The 24,011-nt window shown below is 38.4% G+C and overlaps 3 protein-coding genes and 3 non-coding genes across 6 annotated transcripts in view; all 6 read right to left on the bottom strand.

Annotated features, from left to right (window-relative positions):
• Nucleotides 1-1,379: 1,379 nt before the first annotated feature.
• nkx6.1 (NK6 homeobox 1) lies at nucleotides 1,380-4,420 on the bottom strand. Its single transcript, XM_068705625.1, has 3 exons — nucleotides 3,548-4,420; nucleotides 2,964-3,136; nucleotides 1,380-1,997 (listed from the first exon to the last, which is right to left on the bottom strand). Exons 1-3 carry the CDS (start codon nucleotides 4,086-4,088, stop codon nucleotides 1,743-1,745), a joined length of 969 nt encoding a protein of 322 aa, XP_068561726.1. The 5' UTR covers nucleotides 4,089-4,420; the 3' UTR covers nucleotides 1,380-1,742.
• Nucleotides 4,421-11,560: 7,140 nt separating this feature from the next.
• On the bottom strand, nucleotides 11,561-15,161 carry rpl17 (ribosomal protein L17). The gene is made up of 7 exons (XM_068706849.1): nucleotides 15,119-15,161; nucleotides 14,636-14,685; nucleotides 14,384-14,424; nucleotides 13,470-13,604; nucleotides 13,217-13,315; nucleotides 11,833-12,024; nucleotides 11,561-11,636 (listed from the first exon to the last, which is right to left on the bottom strand). Exons 2-7 carry the CDS (start codon nucleotides 14,673-14,675, stop codon nucleotides 11,589-11,591), a joined length of 555 nt encoding a protein of 184 aa, XP_068562950.1. The 5' UTR covers nucleotides 14,676-14,685; nucleotides 15,119-15,161; the 3' UTR covers nucleotides 11,561-11,588.
• Nucleotides 11,731-11,796, bottom strand: LOC137869422 (small nucleolar RNA SNORD58). The gene has a single exon (XR_011102278.1). It is a non-coding gene; the product is annotated as a small nucleolar RNA SNORD58 (small nucleolar RNA).
• LOC137869424 (small nucleolar RNA SNORD58) lies at nucleotides 12,937-13,002 on the bottom strand. Its single transcript, XR_011102280.1, has one exon. It is a non-coding gene; the product is annotated as a small nucleolar RNA SNORD58 (small nucleolar RNA).
• Nucleotides 13,896-13,961, bottom strand: LOC137869423 (small nucleolar RNA SNORD58). Its single transcript, XR_011102279.1, has one exon. It is a non-coding gene; the product is annotated as a small nucleolar RNA SNORD58 (small nucleolar RNA).
• A 1,623-nt stretch (nucleotides 15,162-16,784) lies between the features above and the next one.
• mfhas1 (multifunctional ROCO family signaling regulator 1) overlaps nucleotides 16,785-24,011 on the bottom strand; it is a 15,078-nt gene continuing 7,851 nt past the window's right edge. The window contains exons 2-3 of the mRNA XM_068706848.1: nucleotides 18,135-18,345; nucleotides 16,785-17,929 (exon numbers count right to left, since the gene is read on the bottom strand). Of these exons, the coding sequence (XP_068562949.1) occupies nucleotides 18,215-18,345 (131 nt within the window). The 3' untranslated portion in view covers nucleotides 16,785-17,929; nucleotides 18,135-18,214. The remainder of the gene's footprint in view (nucleotides 17,930-18,134; nucleotides 18,346-24,011) is intronic.

Here is a 24,011-nt window from a genome sequence, read left to right as displayed (position 1 = left end):
TCCATGCTGAACGGCCTCTGATTGGATGAAGCCAACAATAAGTTTAATAGAAAAGAAAAGAAGATAAAATAAAGACTCACTGACGTAGTTTATGAATCAAAAGACTCGTTTTAAACTTCTGTTCAGCAGATTAAATCAATCAAACGTTCTGTATGAATCAAACCTCCACCACTATTCATATTCATACTTATGTTATTACAACAGCTTGTTAGAAAATGCATACATATTTGTTCATAAAACATTTAAAACATAAATCATTTGGTTTTCCAGTAAACAAAAATCAGATTTTAATACACCACATTGTTTCATTTTGTCATAATTAATATTTATATATATTTATCTATATTTATTTATATATATATATATATATTTATATATATTTATTTGTATATATATATTTTTATATATATATATTTATATATATTGATATATTTATATATATTTATATATTTATGTTTATATTTTTAGATATATTTATATATATATTTCTATATATTTATATTTCTATATTTAGTGGCTTGTCAAAGTGAAACGTCTGGTTTTATTCATAGACAATCAAATGATCGTCCTCCTCTTCTTCTATAACTTTTATTATTTATCATATTTTCAGACTGAGTGACTTTATGATGAGACACGTGACCCGCACCGCTACATCCGGGTCCTCGCGTGATGGATTAAGGATCAGATGTTGAAGCCGCTTCACTGACTTTCAATTTGAGGGAAAACGAGCCGCTGATGAAACGTGACGCGTCACAACTTACTGCGTTTATGATCACTTATGACGCGTCACTGTTTATTAAAGACTTCTTTTATTAAAGAATTCTGTTTTATTGTTTTATTGTTTTTATCATTTTGTTAAAATCGAGTCAAAGTTTGAATTTATCTAAAAAAAACGAAAATAAAAAATAATGAATTCTGTAATGATCTCAGCAGTAAGTTAATAATATCATAATAATATCATTATAATATAGTATTAATATTATTATTAATAATAATAATAATAATATGATTATTATTATTGATGATAATAATAATCGTACTATTATTATCATCCATAATAATAATATATGACGAATCAATCATGAATCAGTCCCGTCGGTGTTTGATTAAACACGTGTAATAATGTACGTAATAATGAATAACACGTAATCATTAATAAAACGTGTAATCATGAATAAAACGTGTAATCATGAATAAAACGTGTAATCATGAATAAAACGTGTAATCATTAATAAAACGTGTAATCATGAATAAAACGTGTAATAATTAATAAAACGTGTAATCATGAACAGTTATGAATGAAGAGCTCCGTGGTGGAAACAGAAGCAAACATTGTAGTTTTTATTAAATAAAAGTGCATGATGACACATCGAGCCGCATGAACAGGTGATAAATAAAGGAGCGGATGTACAGGTGCGTGTGGTGCGTTCAGGGCCGATTGAAGAGGCCTTCACGGACCACGTGAAGTTAAATATTCTTCTTTTTTTGTGAATCCAAAAGAAATCAAAGTGTTTTCAGCTGATCTGAGATCAGCGCGTCTGTACAAACACGGTCACGACCCACAGCAGAGTCTTCTACCGGACACCGGACACCGGACACGGTTCACGGTTTATTTACAACTTTAGTCCCGACAGGAAGTCCTCTGTCCGCGTGCAAAAAAATCATTAAAAAAAAGAGATTAAAAACAAAAATGCGCGACTCCGAGAGTTCGTTTGATCCAGAACCAGAACCAGAAGAAGAGTCTAGGAGCTGTCGTTCTCTGAGTGCAGCAGCAGACCCGGACCCAGACCCTGACCCGGTTTGTGCTTCTTCAGCAGCTGCGTGATCTTCTCGTCGTCGGAGTTCGGGTCCAGAGGTTTGTTGTAGTCCTCGTCCTCGTCCTCGATGTCCGACGTCCCCTTCAGCCGCTCCGTCTCTGAGTCCTGCTTCTTCTTCGCGGTGGCCATCTCCGCCGCGTGCTTCTTCCTCCACTTAGTCCTCCTGTTCTGGAACCACACCTGAGACCCAGACCCGGACCCGGACCCGCGCGCACACGCACACACGCACACACGCACACACACACGCACACACACACACACACACACACACACACACACACACACACACACACACACACAGTCCGTTTACTTTTCTGTCGGTTTAATGTCGTGAAGGATTATTAAATATTATATTTCATTCTGCAGAAATAAAAGCTGCAAATTAAAACAGATACAGTTCTAAATATTATTATCATTATTATGAATATTAATATTTAGTCTAAATATAATAATAATATAAAATATAATAGAATAATATAATATATTTATAATAATAATATTTATAATAATATTTATAGTAATAATATTTATTATAATAATAATAGCTTCATTTCTAGATGGCATTTCAAACATTAAAGATGTAAAAACAACGTGCAGCACACACACACACACACACACACACACACACACACGCGTAAAGACAAGCTGAATAATAAAGATGATGCATTCTGGGAAGAATTATTGGAGCAGAGGAAGCTCGTGCACAAACGATAGAAAGGCCGGAAATAAAAGAAGAAGAAGAAGAAGAAGAAGAAGAAGAAGAAGAAGAGGAAGAAGAAGAAGAAGAAGAAGAAGAAGAAGAAGAAGAGGAGGAATGATGCCTTCACGGTTCACACTAAATGCTGCTGAAATAGAAACATGAATTAATTAAGGTTTAAAAAAATATCTGAATATTAAAAAACATTCTTTATTAATTAACGTTTTATATCAAAGTGATGATTGAATATTTTTAACTAATTTAGACATGAAGAGAACACGTGTGTGCGTGTGTGTGTGTGTGTGTGTGTGTGTGTGTGTGTGTGTGTGTGTGTGTGTGTGTGTGTGTGTGTCTCGCTGGATGAATTGAATATGTATCACCAGTACTAGCAGCATTAATAGCAGCATTAATAGCAGCATTAATAGCAGCATTAACAGAGGGTCCCGTACCTTCACCTGGCTCTCCGTCATCCCCAGGGAGTACGCCAGCCTCGCCCTCTCGGGGCCCGCGAGGTACTTGGTTTGTTCGAAGGTTTTCTCCAGAGCGAAGATCTGCTGCCCGGAGAACGTGGGCCGCGTGTGCTTCCTCTTCCCGTCTTTGTCCAGGAGGATGGAGTTCTGATCTGAAGTCACAATATTCACATTAACATGAACATTAATATCAATATTAATATGAGGACGTATCATCGTACGGCCTTCTGCTAAATAGCCACACATTTAAACTAAACGAATCTTCAGATGATTCATCTCCAGATGATGAATGTGCAGCTTCTTTAAGCAGAAACATCTGCTCTTATTATTACATATGAATGATACTTCTATAAACGCAGAGACGCGCGTGTTTATTAGTTATTAAATAAAGCTCTTTGATGTAAACATTATAAAACATAAATGTGTTAAACTCTCTTCTCTGGATGTTTCACGTCTTTAATCCTTTTAAAGAGTAAAATGATCTGCAGCGTTTGATAGAATTATTACTTTATATTATGAATAAATATCATTATGAAGAAGCTGTTTTATTTAGGAGGACTCACGCGGTGAACACGCAAACCGCGCGTCCCTCCAGTGCGGACTCTGCAGGACTCCGGGCCAGAAGATCGGCGTCCTACCCGGCAGGTCCGCCAGAGGCTTCGGGTACCGGGCCACGGCTCCGGGGCTGAAGTAAAGTCCGGGAGGAGGAGGCGGAGGACTGAGGCTGCTGAACCGGGGCAGACCGGACAGAAGCCCCGCAGAGGAGCAGGACGCGGCGGACACCGCGACCGTGGCGCCGAGCAGCGCCGCGGAGGGCCGGCTGAGGATGTCGTTGATCCCGTGCGGGGTCGCGGAGGAGCCGAGCTGCGGAGACATGAGACCCGAGGAGGAGCTCTTGATCCCCGGGGAGGACACCGCCATGCCGCCCGGGTTGGGAGAGGTGGTGGCCGGTGACGTGGAGCAGTTGGGTCCGCTGGAGGAGAGCGGGTAGGCCGGGTACAGAGGGGTCTTCATCTCGGTCATGCTGTGCAGAGCCGCCAGAGGAGGCGTGCTGAGCAGGAAGGCGCTCTGTCGGGACCCGTCCATCGGACCCACCGCTAACATTATACCGCTGCTCTCCTGGACGATCCGGGACCACTGGAGCGGGTCTCTGGAGGGTCTTTCGGGGCCCCGCAGCACCTGGTACACAGAGAGAGGATCCGGACTACAACTAAACCAGAACCCGCTCTTCTCTGGAGTTAAAGTCCATCTCAACCTCGATCCGGAGGTGAAACAAAAAGAAAAATCCAAAATAAACTTCAGCTGCAAATACAAAATAAATAAAGGAGTTCAGAGCGATCCGGGTCCGGGTCCAGATCCAGACCGGGAGGATCAGAAGAGGGTCTGTGTGGAGAGTTGAAGAAGTTGTGTGAGATAATAAAACATGATCATCTGGTGTTCTATTAGCTTCACTTAAACTTCAGAGGGGAGAGGACGACGCTCCACGCTCATTGGCTCAGCCCACGGTGACGTGACACGGCTGGATTTCGGAGAGCCTCCTGATTGGCTCAGCGGCTCGGCTCTGATCTGTCGGATGAGACACCATCGAAGAAGAAATCACGTTTGATGTTAAATAAACTTCTGTAACAGAAGAATGTGGATTTAAAAGTAAGCTGTGTTTTAAATGAGCGCGTGCTGTAGAGACACAATTCTACTATAATAATCTCATACGTTTACAATTTAAATTATGTAAAATAATAATAATAATATGTTGAGTAAAATAAATGAGTAGACGGTCAAGTTATTTCAATGTTGGGACAATTTAATGAACTTTAAAGGTTAAAAATAAGAACATCTCCTTCAATACAGGAAACATTATAGAAAACATGACATCATAATTTATTCTTAATCAATATTCAACATGTAAACAAACAAACAAGCTGCATCATCAGCGTAAACGTTGGTTTTCTTGCCTTTGAAATATTCAGTCATTCAGCACCGGACCAGTAGGGGGCGTCATGCTCCAGAAAAATGTACTGTGTACTGTGTGTAGCCCACTACTGTGTACTGTGTACTGTGTGCAGCCCACTACTGTGTACTGTGTACTGTGTGCAGCCCACTACTGTGTACTGTGTGTTTATTTGTGGAAGAACAAAACTGTCAAAGGACTAAAACCTTCAAGACGAAGGTCACACGACCGACAGGTTCAGGTTTTCAGTAAAGAAGCTAGTTTATTTAACTCGTCTGTTTATTTAAGCCATCTGTTTATTTAACTCTTCTAGTTTATTTAACTCTTCTAATGTATTTAACTTGTTTGTTTATTTAACTCGTCTAGTTTATTTAACTTCTGTTTATTTAACTCGTCAGTTTATTTAACTCTTCTAGTTTATTTAACTCTTCTGTTTATTTAACTCGTCTAGTTTATTTAACTCGTCTGTTTATTTAACTTTTCTAGTTTATTTAACTCTTCTGTTTATTTAACTCGTCTAGTTTATTTAACTCGTCTGTTTATTTAACTCTTCTAGTTTATTTAACTCTTCTAGTTTATTTAACTCTTCTGTTTATTTAACTCGTCTGTTTATTTAACTCGTCTGTTTATTTAACTCTTCTAGTTTATTTAACTCTTCTTGTTTATTTAACTCGTCAGTTTATTTAACTTGTCTGTTTATTTAACTCGTCTATTTATTTAACTCGTCTACTTTATTTAACTTGTCTGTTAATTTAACACGTTTATTTATTTAACTCGTCTGTGTAACTCGTCTAGTTTATTTAACTCGTCTGATTATTTAACTTGTTTATTTATTTAACTCGTCTGTTATTTTAACTCGTTTATTTATTTAACTTGTCTGTTTAACTCGTCTAGTTTATTTGACTCGTCTGTTAATTTAACTCGTCTGTGTAACTCGTCTAGTTTATTTAACTCGTCTGATTATTTAACTTGTCTGTTTATTTAACTCGTCTACTTTATTTAACTTGTCTGTTAATTTAACACGTTTATTTATTTAACTCGTCTGTTTATTTAACTCGTCTAGTTTATTTAACTCGTCTGATAATTTAACTTGTCTGTTTATTTAACTCGTCTACTTTATTTAACTTGTCTGTTAATTTAACACGTTTATTTATTTAACTCATCTACTTTATTTAACTCGTCTGTTTATTTAACTCGTCTGTTTATTTAACTCGTCTGTTATTTAACCTCACCTCGCCGGTGGTCGCGGTCCGTTGATTCTACCTTTATTTGTTCAGAGAAGAAGAACCATTTATTTTTTTCACATTAATTTTCATGTGATGATTCTTTAATTCTGGTTAAGATGTAAAATGTAACATCTGGTTTCATTCTTACAGTCACGAGTCTTTAAATGTTCATTCTAAAACACAAAGATAGAAAATCAGTTATTTATTTATTTGTTATTTCTGAGGCCTAAACGTTCTTTAATCTAAAGATTAATCTGTTAAACTCTAAAAAAAAATATTTTCTCTGAATGTGGTTCAGATCATAAAGATTTAAATAAAACAGACCGAACATCTTTATAAAAAAAACATCAAAGACTTTGAACGCACCGTCAGCTGATTTAAAACACAAAGAAGAATCATGTCGTACAATGATTCTGACGGACAGGATAAAATACAAACGACTGAATTATTGAATAGTTAACGTAATAATAATTATGTTTTTATTATTTCACACTGAAACTTGATTTAATCACTGGGATTACATCAAGTCTTCTGTATATTTATATGTGTACTAATACACATCAACATTACATATACGTACAGTATACAGCTACAGTATTGTACTGAGGTACAGATTTGAGGTACTTGTACAGTGTTTTTATACTTCTACTCATCAGTTATAATTAAACATCTGGAGTCATAATTAAAACATGAAATAAGATCATAAACGATGAAGCATTGTTGTAGATAAAACTACATATATGTATAAATATAAATATAAAACCAGTCAGGGTTCATTCAACAGTCATAATATAATGACTTATAATATAAGAACTAATAATAAAATAGAATGACTTATATGACTTATAATATAATAACTAATAATAAAATAGAATGACTTATATGACTTATAATATAATAACTAATAATAAAATAGAATGACTTATAATATGACTTATAATATAATAACTAATAATAAAATAGAATTACTTATATGACTTATAATATAATAACTAATAATAAAATAGAATGACTTATAATATGACTTATAATATAATAGCTAATAATAAAATAGAATGACTTATAATATGACTTATAATATAATAACTAATAATAAAATAGAATGACTTATAATATGACTTATAATATAATAACTAATAATAAAATATGAGTTATAATATAATGACTTATAATATAACTAATAATATAATGACTAATAATATAATAACTAATAATATAATGACTCATAATATAATGAGATAATCAGTTGATCATAAAGTCATTGATCAACTCTTTGGTTAAATCTGTTTAATAGTTAAAATAAATCATTATTTTCAGATATAAACAGACTGTTTAAAATATGTATTAATTATCTTAGTAAAATATAATAACTGTGTTGTGTTAGATATTAAACTATGAATATTGTTTTAATGTTCGTCTCTATCGTGACTCGGAGGAGCAGCAGCGCCCTCTGCTGGTCATCTCACGTCATCACGTCAGGTGGTCGTACTGTTCTAGAGTACAAGTATGAGGCGGTCGTACTGTACTAGAGTACAAGTATGAGGCGGTCGTACTGTACTAGAGTACAAGTATGAGGCGGTCGTACTGTTCTAGAGTACAAGTATGAGGCGGTCGTACTGTTCTAGAGTACAAGTATGAGGCGGTCGTACTGTTCTAGAGTACAAGTATGAGGCGGTCGTACTGTTCTAGAGTACAAGTATGAGGCGGTCGTACTGTTCTAGAGTACAAGTATGAGGCGGTCGTACTGTTCTAGAGTACAAGTATGAGGCGGTCGTACTGTTCTAGAGTACAAGTATGAGGCGGTCGTACTGTTCTAGAGTACAAGTATGAGGCGGTAGTACTGTTCTAGAGTACAAGTATGAGGCGGTAGTACTGTTCTAGAGTACAAGTATGAGGCGGTCGTACTGTTCTAGAGTACAAGTATGAGGCGGTCGTACTGTTCTAGAGTACAAGTATGAGGCGGTCGTACTGTACTAGAGTACAAGTATGAGGCGGTAGTACTGTACTAGAGTACAAGTATGAGGCGGTCGTACTGTTCTAGAGTACAAGTATGAGGCGGTCGTACTGTTCTAGAGTACAAGTATGAGGCGGTCGTACTGTACTAGAGTACAAGTATGAGGCGGTAGTACTGTTCTAGAGTACAAGTATGAGGCGGTCGTACTGTTCTAGAGTACAAGTATGAGGCGGTAGTACTGTTCTAGAGTACAAGTATGAGACGATAGTACTGTTCTAGAGTACAAGTATGAGGCGGTCGTACTGTTCTAGAGTACAAGTATGAGACGGTCGTACTGTACTAGAGTACAAGTATGAGGCGGTCGTACTGTTCTAGAGTACAAGTATGAGGCGGTCGTACTGTTCTAGAGTACAAGTATGAGGCGGTCGTACTGTTCTAGAGTACAAGTATGAGGCGGTCGTACTGTTCTAGAGTACAAGTATGAGGCGGTCGTACTGTACTAGAGTACAAGTATGAGGCGGTCGTACTGTTCTAGAGTACAAGTATGAGGCGGTCGTACTGTTCTAGAGTACAAGTATGAGGCGGTCGTACTGTTCTAGAGTACAAGTATGAGGCGGTCGTACTGTTCTAGAGTACAAGTATGAGGCGGTCGTACTGTTCTAGAGTACAAGTATGAGGCGGTCGTACTGTTCTAGAGTACAAGTATGAGGCGGTCGTACTGTACTAGAGTACAAGTATGAGGCGGTCGTACTGTACTAGAGTACAAGTATGAGGCGGTCGTACTGTTCTAGAGTACAAGTATGAGGCGGTCGTACTGTACTAGAGTACAAGTATGAGGCGGTCGTACTGTTCTAGAGTACAAGTATGAGGCGGTCGTACTGTTCTAGAGTACAAGTATGAGGCGGTCGTACTGTTCTAGAGTACAAGTATGAGGCGGTCGTACTGTTCTAGAGTACAAGTATGAGGCGGTCGTACTGTTCTAGAGTACAAGTATGAGGCGGTCGTACTGTTCTAGAGTACAAGTATGAGGCGGTCGTACTGTTCTAGAGTACAAGTATGAGGCGGTAGTACTGTTCTAGAGTACAAGTATGAGGCGGTCGTACTGTTCTAGAGTACAAGTATGAGGCGGTCGTACTGTACTAGAGTACAAGTATGAGGCGGTAGTACTGTACTAGAGTACAAGTATGAGGCGGTCGTACTGTTCTAGAGTACAAGTATGAGGCGGTCGTACTGTTCTAGAGTACAAGTATGAGGCGGTCGTACTGTACTAGAGTACAAGTATGAGGCGGTAGTACTGTTCTAGAGTACAAGTATGAGGCGGTCGTACTGTTCTAGAGTACAAGTATGAGACGATAGTACTGTTCTAGAGTACAAATATGAGGCGGTCGTACTGTTCTAGAGTACAAGTATGAGACGGTCGTACTGTACTAGAGTACAAGTATGAGGCGGTCGTACTGTTCTAGAGTACAAGTATGAGGCGGTAGTACTGTTCTAGAGTACAAGTATGAGGCGGTCGTACTGTTCTAGAGTACAAGTATGAGGCGGTCGTACTGTTCTAGAGTACAAGTATGAGGCGGTCGTACTGTTCTAGAGTACAAGTATGAGGCGGTCGTACTGTTCTAGAGTACAAGTATGAGGCGGTCGTACTGTACTAGAGTACAAGTATGAGGCGGTCGTACTGTACTAGAGTACAAGTATGAGGCGGTCGTACTGTTCTAGAGTACAAGTATGAGGCGGTCGTACTGTTCTAGAGTACAAGTATGAGGCGGTCGTACTGTTCTAGAGTACAAGTATGAGGCGGTCGTACTGTTCTAGAGTACAAGTATGAGACGGTCGTACTGTTCTAGAGTACAAGTATGAGGCGGTCGTACTGTACTAGAGTACAAGTATGAGGCGGTCGTACTGTTCTAGAGTACAAGTATGAGGCGGTCGTACTGTACTAGAGTACAAGTATGAGGCGGTCGTACTGTTCTAGAGTACAAGTATGAGGCGGTCGTACTGTTCTAGAGTACAAGTATGAGGCGGTCGTACTGTTCTAGAGTACAAGTATGAGGCGGTCGTACTGTTCTAGAGTACAAGTATGAGGCGGTAGTACTGTTCTAGAGTACAAGTATGAGGCGGTCGTACTGTTCTAGAGTACAAGTATGAGGCGGTAGTACTGTTCTAGAGTACAAGTATGAGGCGGTCGCACTGTACTAGAGTACAAGTATGAGGCGGTAGTACTGTACTAGAGTACAAGTATGAGGCGGTCGTACTGTTCTAGAGTACAAGTATGAGGCGGTCGTACTGTTCTAGAGTACAAGTATGAGGCGGTCGTACTGTACTAGAGTACAAGTATGAGGCGGTCGTACTGTTCTAGAGTACAAGTATGAGGCGGTCGTACTGTTCTAGAGTACAAGTATGAGGCGGTAGTACTGTTCTAGAGTACAAGTATGAGACGATAGTACTGTTCTAGAGTACAAGTATGAGGCGGTCGTACTGTTCTAGAGTACAAGTATGAGGCGGTCGTACTGTACTAGAGTACAAGTATGAGGCGGTAGTACTGTACTAGAGTATAAGTATGAGGCGGTCGTACTGTTCTAGAGTACAAGTATGAGGCGGTCGTACTGTTCTAGAGTACAAGTATGAGGCGGTCGTACTGTTCTAGAGTACAAGTATGAGACGGTAGTACTGTTCTAGAGTACAAGTATGAGGCGGTCGTACTGTACTAGAGTACAAGTATGAGGCGGTCGTACTGTTCTAGAGTACAAGTATGAGGCGGTCGTACTGTACTAGAGTACAAGTATGAGGCGGTCGTACTGTTCTAGAGTACAAGTATGAGGCGGTCGTACTGTACTAGAGTACAAGTATGAGGCGGTCGTACTGTACTAGAGTACAAGTATGAGGCGGTCGTACTGTACTAGAGTACAAGTATGAGGCAGTAGTACTGTACTGGAGTACACATGTGAGGTACTTGTACTATACTTGAGTACATGTGTGAGGTACTTGTACTATACTTGAGTACATTACTTTTATCCAGAATGTCTCCTGTAGACGCAGCTACAGGAGACATTCTGGGGTTTAGTGTCTTCATCAAAGACACGTTGACATGAGACTAGAAGAGACGTGTATATCAATATACTCCAGTACACATGTGAGGTACTTGAGTACTCTCTTTTCATTCATATTCTGACAGCTTCAGTGACGTCAGTTTGTTATAAATATTATGATTTTATTATAAACAGTTTATAGAATCATAGTTTATTCAGAATCTATTGAAGTTTAAAAGAGTTCAAAGATGTTTTCATGTAAAAACTTTTGATTTCACCATTTTTCTGATATTTTCAGGGTTGAGCAAATAAATCAAAAAGTAAATGATGATTTTAACATAAAACAAACTAAATGATTTGTAAGATGAAGTGATGAATATTAAACATGAATATTAAACAGTAAAGCAACAGAGACGACGTTCAGAACAAGACGTGTTTTATTCATTTCTACTCTCGGGCCATCAGCTTCTGCTTCTTAAGCTTCTTCTGTGAGACCTGCAGACAAAACTCAGGGTTAGAAACCAGCAGACAGGAGCTACCAGGTACTAGTACGAGGTACTAGTACAAGTACGAGGTACTAGTACTACGAGCTGCTCAGATCTAAACACTTTGTTTTCATGTTCATCAAAGGTGTCCTAAGGTGTCATCAGTGCAGCACAGAGGCTCATCCCCCTGCCCCTCCCCCTCCTACCTTCTTCTTCTGGGCCACCTCCTCCTCTGGTTTGGGGACGATCTGCTCCTTCTCCGTGAGGATCATCTCGATGTGACACGGGGAGCTCATGTACGGGTTGATGCGGCCGTGAGCTCGATACGTGCGCCTCCTCATCTTCGGGGCCTTGTTCACCTGGATGTGCTCGATGACCAGGGAGTCCACGTCCAGACCCTGAGACCACATGAGACCAGGACCACAAGAGATGAGACCACAAGATACCAGGACCACATGAGACCACAAGAGACCAGACCACAAGAGACCACAAAAGACCAGGACCACATGAGACCAGGACCACAAGAGACCAGGCCACAAGAGACCAGACCACATGAGACCAGGACCACACCAGATGGTCTGAAGTTAGATTTTAAGCAGATTAAAAACACGTCTACATCTTATTTTAATGTGGTTCCAGACACTTTGTGTATTTATACTGTATATAGTACTACACACAGTAACACTTGTGTTTTATATTTAACTATAGAAACATTGAGTCAATTAAACATTTAACATAAAACAGTTAAGATACTTTATCTGAAGACATGTTTAACTGAAGATAAGACTGAAAGTGGAATATATTCATCTATAAATATAAAATATAATAATATATTCATCTATAAATATAAAATATATTCATCTATAAATATAAAATATAATAAGAATATATTCATCTATAAATATAAAATATAAGAATATATTCATCTATAAATATAAAATATATTCATCTATAAATATAAAATATAATAATAATATATTCATCTATAAATATAATAATATATTCATCTATAAATATAAAATATATTCATCTATAAATATAAAATATAATAAGAATATATTCATCTATAAATATAAAATATAAGAATATATTCATCTATAACTATAATAATAACAAACAGCTGGTTGGTTCCATTAAAGCACCACAGAAGAAGACAATATTTAACCTTTTGTGTTTTTAAGAACTAATTAAAACGTCTTCAGTGTTCCTCAGTAAACAACTGAAAGCATGAATATTAAGGTTTCTTCATCATCATCTTCATCATCATCTTCATCAACATGTTTCATTTAACTGAACTAGACTCAGATCAGATCGCTCAGATTTCATATTTCCTCTTCATGTAGAATCAAAGGTGTCCTAAAAAATCATCACTGCAGTCTGATAGAGTCTCCTCTACATTATACACACACACACACACACACACACACACACACACATTAAATAAATAAATAAATAAATATATATATATTCAGTGACAATGTGAGAATCTCGTGCTTAAACTCTGCTGATGAGGCGTTCAGGGACCTTTAGAGTCTGTTAACAGGAGAATCTCTCACGATTAAACGCGGTGCTGATGAGGCGTTCAGGTACCTTGAGCTCAGCGTTGCTCTCAGCGTTCTTCAACATGTGGAGCAGGAACTCGGCGCTCTTCTTGGGCCAACGGCCCTGAGTCCATCCGAACTGTTTGGCCTGTAAACAACAACAACAGTTGTTAGACTCCGCCCCTCCAGCAGCACAGAGCTCTACGCCGCTCAGACGTAAACACTCGTTCATCTTCAGAGGCGTCATAAAACTCGCCACGGCGGCTCGTTAACCGGTGGTTTTGTGGACGGAGCCTCGTTACCTGAGCGCACCTGCCGACGCCGCCGTTGTAGCGACGGAACGGGACGCACTGGTGCTTCACGATGACGTCTCTCAGGTACTTGTTGGCTTTACGGATGTGCATCCCTTTGATGGCCTGAGCCGTCTCACGGGTGTTCTGGTGGAGAAAACCAGCGTCCACACAAACGATGAATACACACAACTCATGTACTGCTCAATAAACACAGTACACAGTATGTAGTAATATCGGCCGTCTTCATCTTGTTACAACACGTCTATCAGATCATTGAGTCAAAGAACGTTTCTATTAAAAACAGAAACAGATTTCATCTCCTCACAAGTGAAACGTGAATCAAACAGAAGCAGCTTTAACGTTCAGTACAAAGGTTTCATCTTCATCATCCTCTTCATCAACATGTTTCATTTAACTGAACTAGACTCAGATCAGATCGCTCAGATTTCATATTTCCTCTTCATGTAGAATCAAAGGTGTCCTAAAAAATCATCACTGCAGTCTGATAGTCTCCTCTACATTATACACTATATATATATATATATATATATATATATATATATATATATATATATATATATATATATAATACCTATATACACACAGATATTACACATATTATACATGTGTATATTAAGTAAATGAATACTGATATTAAACACTTTAATAAAGCACTACAGCTCTCTACACCTCTTTATGTTTAATAATAATGAGGATGAATATAATCAGTAGATTTTAGGTGTGTGATCATTAAACTCATTAAAGATGAAGTAAAGTTATAGAAACAATAAAGTGATAAAACTACACGAGTTAGAACGACGTGAACTATTAGATTTAAAGAGATTAAAGAGATGAAGAGTCTTAGTTTAACTAAACGGTTTAACACGAGGATCAGTTCATAACTTTAGGTTTACACTTCTTACCTTGAAGTGAACCCGCAGGTTGGAGCCCCTCGACTTGCATGCTGCAATAAAACAGATAAAACACAATAAAGAACCGTTAGAACCAGTCAGCAGCTCTTTAACACATTTAAACATTTAGCAGCTCAGATCTTTCATTAAAGAGTTATTTACACGTTTATTTTAAATGTGTCCTAAGAAGCTAACTGCTAACACAAGCTAACTGCTAACACAAGCTAACCTATAACACAAGCTAACCTATAACACGTTACTCACATTTAGTCGGGTTCTCCGGGTCGAGAGAGTAGCGGACCATCTTCAGATATCTGGAGGATCAGAGAGACGGTTTAGTTCATTTAAATAACTGTAACTATATACACAGACTCCTCGTGACTGCTGCTAGCATTAGCTCGTGTTAGCTTAGAGTTCGGCACAGATAACGTCTGCAAACAGCTCGAGAGTTCAGCAGAAACTACAGGAAACGTTGAACACGTGAAGCAGAAATGAGCGTTTTTAAGAGCAGTTTGGTGCAGTGACGGATCCAACATGGCGGACAGCTAACGTGATAGCCTCCAAACCGGCATCCTCACAAATACCACATTAAAACGTAATTCCCGCCTTCAAACACAGAAATCTAACATCGTCCGCCATGTTTGAACGTTGTTCACTCAACGCAGCGAGTTAAAAAGTGAGGATGGTGAAGATTTAGATCAGATTTAACGTAGATCCTGGTCTTCGTGAGAGGGACAGTTCTCCTACCTCTGAGGCCGCGGAGGGAAGAGGGAGAGCCGGAAGCAGCGCTGCTCCTCTTCTTCCGCTCTCCGGTGCACCGCCCCCTGGTGGTCAGGAAGAGGAGGTGACAGAGCGCAGGGAGTCCGTCCGGACAGCAGGGGGCGGTGTCCGACACGTCATAGCTCACCTGTTGTTACCTGAACAACATCCGGGACTCTCTGTGGGGGGGAAGGAACGAAGTACGTTTATACTGTCTTTAAGTACAGTTTAGAGGTACTTGTACTTTACTGGAGTATTTTACTACTTAGTAAATGTACTTTCTACTACATTTATCTGACAGCTTTAGTTACTTTAAGGATTCAGATTATTAATAATACTAATAATAATATTAATAATAATAATATTAATCATATTATTATTATTATTATTAATAATAATAATATTAATCATATTATTATTGTTATTATTATTATTAATAATAATAATAATACATTATGTGTTATTACAGATGAAACTACCATCAGTACACACAGTATTTTAAAATGAGCTGTACCTTTAAAGTGATAATAAATATAATATATATTATTCTGTATCATGAGTACTTTTACTTTTGGTACCTCAAGTATATTTTGATGCTGATACTTTTACTTAAACATTTCTTTTGAAAGCGGTACTTTTACTTGTAACAGAGTATTTATACACTGTAGTATTACTACTTTTACTTAAGTAGAACATCTGTGTACTTCTTCCACCCTGATAACTTTTAACAAATAGTGTCAAATACAATAAAACAATATAACATAACAGGATGTTGTTTTATTAAAATGTAATTCTTCTCAATTTTTATTGTATTTTATTGTTCATTTTATTTTTCTGCTTTTATTTTCCTTAAAATACTAAAAATACTAAAAATACTAGTACTACCACCACCAACAACAACAACAACAACAACAACAATAATAATTACTATTATTATTTTGTATCACTTTCAGAAGGTACTTGTACTTCTGGTCCTATGAACTGTCCTTTAACTCAAGGTCCCCTTACTCGATCTCTTCCTGGTCTTCATCAGCTGGAGTCATGAAGAGTGAAGAAAACATTTACATTTAAAAACTAATGAACAAATATAATTCATATAAATATAATGATACGTTCTTTGTTTCATATTCATATAAACATTAATATGTATTTTAATATTTAAACAGTTTTTTACAGTTCCAATAGAATCCACATACAGTATGTTTTATTGTTATTGTTATTATTATTATTATTATTATTATGGTTATTATTATTATTGTGATAACAGGACTGAGGACCTGATTGAAGCCTGTAGCTGTGCTCAATATTCTGTGTACAGTATTTATATATTACTCTTTAAAGTATGACGTTGTTGTCGTTAATATACCAGAAGTATTCAAAGTGCTTATGAATATTAATGTTCCATAATTCATGACATCAGCAGTAAAAGGATCAGAGAATCAACATGAGGACATCTTTAAATATTGTTTGATTGTTTCCTGTTTCTCTGATGATGTAATAATAATCAGAAGTCAGCTGAGTGACGTGTGTAACACGGTGATGGATCAGTGTCTCAGAGGATGAACCACACATAATAATCAGAAGTCAGCTGAGTGACGTGTGTAACACGGTGATGGATCAGTGTCTCAGAGGACGAACCACACACAGGCTGAAGTACTAAAGCAGTCGTTGGTTTATTTGGTTCACTTCCTGTTGGCTACATATAAAAGCTGGTGACGTTCTCTCAGTGACTCATGCTCAACACCAGAGAACATACAAAAATAAAGATATTATTTACACGTGAGAAACATCCACACGAGAGCCTAGAGTCAAACTAACACCTGGATCTCCTCCTCCTCCTCCTCCTCCTCCCTCTGTGTCACTTAGCATCTGGTTAGCTTAGCCTCGCTAACCGTTAGCAGTCTGGTTCTGTATAATAAAGCTGAATAAACCAAATAACAACAAATAGTGGATATATAATTAAACAAAGTGAAGCAGGTGACGTGTGGATTTATTATATTCGTCTTTTTTTCCTTTTTAGATTTTCTTTATTTTGTATATTTTTGAGGTACTTGTACTTTACTTGAGTATTTTATACTGTAAATATTGTACTTTTTATTATGAATTCACTAATAAATGATGTATTATTGCAGATTATATGAAGTTATTAAAATGAGTTTCGCTACTTTTGGTACTTTCAGTATATTTGACTTGTAACGGAGTATTTCTACACTGGTCTGATACATATAAATAATATAATAACTCATAATCTACTGCAGCATCAATAACTCTGAAATATTCTATTATTTATGTGTTTAAATATGAATTATTAAAATGTTTCAGACATGACGTGTTGAGCAGAACCAGGCTAGCAGTTTCCATCTATTTCCAGTCTTTATGCTAAGCTAAGCTAAGCGGCTGCTTGTAGCTGTGACTCTCAGAGGAAGAGAAGAAGAAGACAAATATCTATTTACACGTGTGAGTCCTCTTCAATCAGACGTATTTTCATGCTTTCACACATTTACACACATCGCTGAATATTTAGAGTCCAGAAGAAGTCAGAGGTGAGACGTGGCAGAAATGTGACTCACAATAAAGAGACGTTCTGTCCTCAATGTCTTTTAGAGAGACGCTGTACGTCAGCAAAGAGACGTTTGATGCTACAGTTTGTGCTCATCAAGCTCCTCAAACACAGTTCAATGTCCACATGATGAGACGTCAGAGACATCGAGACATCAGAGACATCGGAGATGTCAAGACATTAGAGACATCGGAGACGTCAGAGACATCGAGACGTCAGAGACATCGGAGCTGAACAACCTGCAAACAGGAGAAAATATTCAAATTCATACACAAAGAGAAACACACATAATATTAATAAATCTTATTTGTACATTTCTCAAAATCCTTGTCTCTGATTGGCTGCTGCTCAAACATGTGATGACTCACGTGATCAGCTGTTCTAACTCTTCTTCTGGTCTCTAAAGAGCAGTGAGCAGATAAAATAAAGTGATGATGTACGTACAGACGAGGCAGTGATCCAGTGTGATGGGACAGGAAGCAGGCTGTAGGGGGGGTCGGGGGTGGGGGGGGGCGGCCCTCGGATCACTTGAGACAGGGGCTGACCACGGTGGGGGTCGGGGGGTAGACCAGGACCACGTCGACCCGCTCGGAGCCGTTCTTTGGACAGATGATCTCGGTCAGACCTTCAGGTCTCGGCTGACTCAGCAGCTCACCTGGAACACACAGACGGACAGGAAGTGAGACAGGAAGATAGACAGGAAGTGAGACAGGAGGTCAGAGAGGAAGTGAGACAGGAAGTGAGACACGAGGTCAGACAGGAAGTGAGACAGGAGGTCAGACAGACATTTACAGTTACAGCACATCATGATCCAGATTTAGATCATGATCCAGATCAATTCCAGATTCTGATCATCCAGCAGCTCACAGTTTGGTTTATGGCTGATAAACAACAACAAACAACAAGCTTTACGTCATCACATATATATATATATATATATATATATATATATATATATATATATATATATATATATAAATATAAATATATATATATATATATATATATATATATTTATTTTATACATGAAACCAGCAGGGGGCGCAGAGTCTCTCTATTTAAGCCACACTGTTGGACTGTTGTCATTTTTGTTTCACCATCTTTGTATTTGTTCTTGTTCATCATGGACATGTTTTTTGGGGCTGTGGGAATAAATTGTGTTGATCTTGTTGTGGGAAAAAATTATAATAATTATATATATTATTATATATATCTGTATAAATATTATACATACAGAAAACACAATGTACCATTGTAACAAACAGACAAATAAGCAGCCTGTACAGTTGTACATGCTTAATTAGATAATTATACATTTTATTAAACCTCAGCAGTAACTAAATGGAGTCACAATAGAGAAGCTCTGATACAAGCTAACGTTACTAGCTTAGCAGAGTAGCTTCTGACTTCGGTATGATTTGTGTGTTTGATTATTGTACAACATATAATAACTAGGTCAAAGAGTTAAATGTGCGGTGTCATGCTGCACCTCTGAACACTGAGACATGACGTCATAATAACGGTTTATTATCCTCTGACTCCACACATGAATAAAGTCTGATCATGTTCTCAGACAGGTTTACTGTTGAAGCAGGAGGACCTGCTGTGAGAAATGTCTGAATCAGTGCTGCCATGTTTGCTCTGTGCTAAACCAACAAGATAAGAAGCAGGTTTGTTTCTAATGTAATAAATAAATCAACCATTCAGCCTGACCTCCAGCAGCACTTAAACTATTAGGCTCATTGATCCTCCACTTCTCTTCACATGTCTGCAGCCGATTGGTCTGTTGGGCCGAAGCCAGAGCTACTGTATCTGTTAGTCTGAGCTTCAGTTTACATACAGTCACAGATACAATCACAGCTACAGTCAGAGCTACAGTCAGAGTTACAGTCAGGTTACAGTCAGGTTACAGTCAGAGTTACAGTCAGAGTTACAGTCTAAATGCAGCCATAGCTACAGTCAGTGTTACAGTCTAAATACAGTCAGAGCTACAGTCTAGATACAGTCAGAGATACAGTCTAAGCTACTGTCAGAGCTACAGTCAGAAATACAATCAGAGATACAGTCAGAGATACAGTCTAAATACAGTCAGAGATACAGTCAAATACAGTCAGAGCTACAGTCAGAGTTACAGTCAGGTTACAGTCAGAGTTACAGTCAGAGTTACAATCTAAATGCAGCCATAGTTACAGTCAGAACTACAGTCTAAATACAGTCAGAGATACAGTCAGAGATAGTCTAAATACAGTCAGAGCTACAGTCAGAAATACAGTCAGAGCTACAGTCAGAGCTACAGTCAGAGATACAGTCAGAGTTACAGCCTAAATACAGTCAGAGATACAGTCTGCGCTACAGTCAGAGCTACAGTCAGAAATACAGTCAGAGCTACAGTCAGTGATACAGTCAGAGCTACAGTCAGAGATACAGTCAGAGATACAGTCTAAATACAGTCAGAGATACAGTCAGAGATACAGTCTAAATACAGTCAGAGATACAGTCAGAGATAGTCAGAGATACAGTCTAAATACAGTCAGAGATACAGTCAGAGATAGTCAGAGTTACAGTCTGAATACTTATTTCTGTCTTTACTTCTGTCGGTTGTCTTTACATGAGAATTATGTATAAAAAGAAAAGCGCTAAATGATGTATAAACCTGATAATTCAGTCTGCTGCTGTTCCTCCATCAACAACGTAGGACAGTTTGTATGTTGAGGACTTTGACTTTCATACTTTTCTTTTAGATTTTGAATGCAGCACTTTCACTTCGTCATATTATTTTTAAACTGCGGTAAAATATGTGAATATTTCTCCCACCGCAGGAAATCAGATGTGTTTTTCATTAGTGGAAAGCAGCTGACGGCTCAAACATCCAGCTGTGTGTCCTGAATTAGGTCAAAGCCGGATTCCTCCTCCTCCTCCTCCTCCTCCTCACACATTAACCTGACATCAAGGAGCAGGAATGTCTCCCCCTCCTCCATCAGCAGGTAGAAGAATCATTTACATTCCTGAGAAGTGAAGGACGTTCAGTCGCAGCCATAAAAGGACAGAGACGTCTTCCTGTTTCCAGGAAACTCCGTTCACAAACAGTCCGACCTCACTTCCTGTTCCATTGTGAGCCTCACATGAGAACTGGTGCTCTTTGTTTAGGGTTTAAGGCCTCAAAGAAAAAATACTATATTATTATTAAGTAAATACAAGACATTTAAAAACATCGCATTGGATGTTTCTCTGACATTGTTTTACTCCTTGACGCTCAAGGAAAAATACACATAATAGTACTGATACACACAGAAGTACTTGTAGAAAAGAAGGGTAGTATAAACATGATACATAAACTTAAATATATAATTACGTGGAATCGTCACAGTGACATATATGTCAATGAGTCTAACCTTTGATGAAAGTAAAAATAAATATAATTTATAGACAAAACAATTAACTGAGAAAACAATCGTCAGAATAAACAAAATAATCCTTAAATGCAACTTTAACAAAAAAGTTAACAAAAATGAGAGATTGAATCTGTTTAAATATTGTGAGGACATTGTTTTGATGAGATGTCTCATTTCTAACGTCAGATTCATATTCATATTTATGTTTAATACATCCATATTCAGATAATAACTGTTAGTTTATAATCTCACAACAAGTAGAACACTGAGAACATCATCATGAGATTAACATCAGAGACACTGATGCACATCGGATTAAGGTCAAACAATCAGACGAACACGTTTTACAGAGAAACAATCACTCACTCCGGACCTCCTGCTTCATATCTCATTGTCTCACCCCTCACACCTGTCTCACCCCTCTTCTCCTGTCTCACCCCTCACACCTGTCTCACCCCTCTCACCTGGGTCAAAATTCTTTATGATCCTTATCAAACAATGAGGTTCATGTTAATAAACATCTTTCATTGTCTGTGAATATAAACAGTTAACGTCACGTCTTCCTGCTCTCTGATTGGCTCATCCTGCCGTCACTTCTGTCTGTCTGAGAGACGATAGAAAGACGTCTGTGTCACCGTGATGTCACGTCAGCAGGTCATGTGATGAAGATGAAGAGGAAGGAGCCTCTTCATCTTCATCACATGACCTCACAGTCAGCTGTTAACGAGGTCGCACGGAGGATTCAACACTAAAGATCATACGTGAGCTGGAAGCAGCTTATGGTCTAATCCACCTCAGAGGACCACTGAGAGCTCCCATGATGCACTAGGCTACACCCAAAGCTGCTCCCATGATGCAGTGGGCTACAGACAAAGCTGCTCCCATGATGCACTGGGCTACAGACAAAGCTGCTCCCATGATGCACTGGGCTGCAGACATAAACATCACCATAGAAACATCCAAAACTAAAATCAACACACTGCTGATGACCTCATAATAATCATGTTGCCTATCTCCACAGCTGACTCTACCCTCAAAGCATTGTGGGAAGGGTAGTTTTACAACTGAAGTAAGAAGAAGAAAACAACAAAAAGCAGTAGTAGTTGTAATAATGTAAATATTAATAATGTGTTAACACGTTCTTATTCATCATATAATGTAAGTTTATTCTGGTTCACATCAACAGATTAGAGTCCTCTAACCCCGACCTTTAGGACAGAAACCAGAGCTGTGCTCCACAAATAGTCCACACACACACACACACACACACACGCACACACACACACACACACACACACACCATCAGCTGATGAACTCTGAAGGCTGAATAAAGTCCACATGGACAGTGAAACCATAGAAACCATGGAAAGTAGATATGAAGCTAGAGACGTTCACGCACAATATATTTATTCCTGATACTGACCACAGATCAGATATTATTACACATAATAAATCAATAAATATATATATTAGTAGTTTTAATGTATTATGTGTTTAGAGCTTGTGTTAGGAAGTTAAACAGCTCATAATTCATCTCTAATATCTATTATATATTCATGTGAGCTTTTTTTATTTAGCCATCAGCTAACAGCTATCAGCTAACAGCCATCAGCCATCAGCTAACAGCCATCAGCTCACAGCTAACAGCCAACAGCCATCAGCTAACAGTCATCAGCTAACAGCCAACAGTCATCAGCTAACACCCATCAGCTAACAGCTATCAGCTATCAGCTAACAGCCATCAGCCAACAGCCAACAGCCAACAGCCATCAGCCAACAGCCAACAGCCATCAGCTAACAGCCAACAGCTAACAGCCATCAGCTATCAGCCATCAGCTAACAGCCATCAGCTAACAGCTAACAGCTATCAGCTATCAGCTATCAGCTAACAGCCAACAGCTAACAGCCATCAGCTAAAAGCCATCAGCTAACAGCCATCAGCTAACAGCTATCAGCTATCAGCTAACAGCCATCAGCCATCAGCCAACAGCCAACAGCCAACAGCTAACAGCCATCAGCTAACAGCCAACAGCTAACAGCCATCAGCTATCAGCTAACATTAACTCGCTCTCCTGCTGATTGTAACAGAGTTGTTGTTCACTATGTAATATTAATATAATGTAATATTATTGTAAAGAAGTGGGTCAGCAGAGATTAACTACAGGTGTGTGGTACTAGTTTGCACATGCTCAGTAGGGACCAGGAAGAGAGTGACAGGTGTTGTTATACTCTGGTTAATATTTAGGATTATTCTTACTGATGTTTTAGACTCCTCACACTCTGTAAAGTTCCTCCAGATAAATAAAGTTTTAACGTGTCATCATTTCCCAAAGTGACGTCTTCAGTTTACAGTTTAACTAATTCATAGTACATCACTTTTCTATTGATTAACTAACGATTAATTGCTGCAGCTCAACCACCAAACTAAATGTAACGTGACACACATCACAAGCTTCTTCAAAACACAATGAAACAAAACTCCTTTATGAAATACATGGTCCAACAAGCTGCTAGCTGACGAGCTAAGTCAGTCAGTGTCTCTGAACGCAGCTCTCTGTAGAGATTCACTCATTCACTCATTCATTCATTCATTGAGACAGACTGAGAGATAGAAACCAGGATGAGAGAAATACAGCAGAACGAAGCTCAGAGAAAGTGATCTGGTGACGGTCGGATCACAATAATCCTCAGTGATCAGCAGCTGCAGCGACTGAGAGGTACTTAGGAATGTGTGGCCTACTTCAACACTCCAGAAATAACTCAGAGACAGAGAGACAGACAGGGAGAGAGACAGAGAGACTGAGTCTGAGAGACAGATAGAGAGTCAGAGAGACAGACAGGGAGAGAGAGAGACAGAGAGACAGATATTCTGAGAGAGAGAGAGAGAGAGAGAGAGAGAGAGAGACAGAGAGTCTGCTGAGAGATAGAT

This window comes from Cebidichthys violaceus, unplaced genomic scaffold, assembly GCF_023349555.1.
Source record: "Cebidichthys violaceus isolate CVI_PGR_0920_01 unplaced genomic scaffold, fCebVio1.0.p SCAF_12, whole genome shotgun sequence".
NCBI lineage: Eukaryota > Metazoa > Chordata > Actinopteri > Perciformes > Stichaeidae > Cebidichthys > Cebidichthys violaceus.
This window is presented reverse-complemented; position numbering and strand designations above follow the sequence as displayed.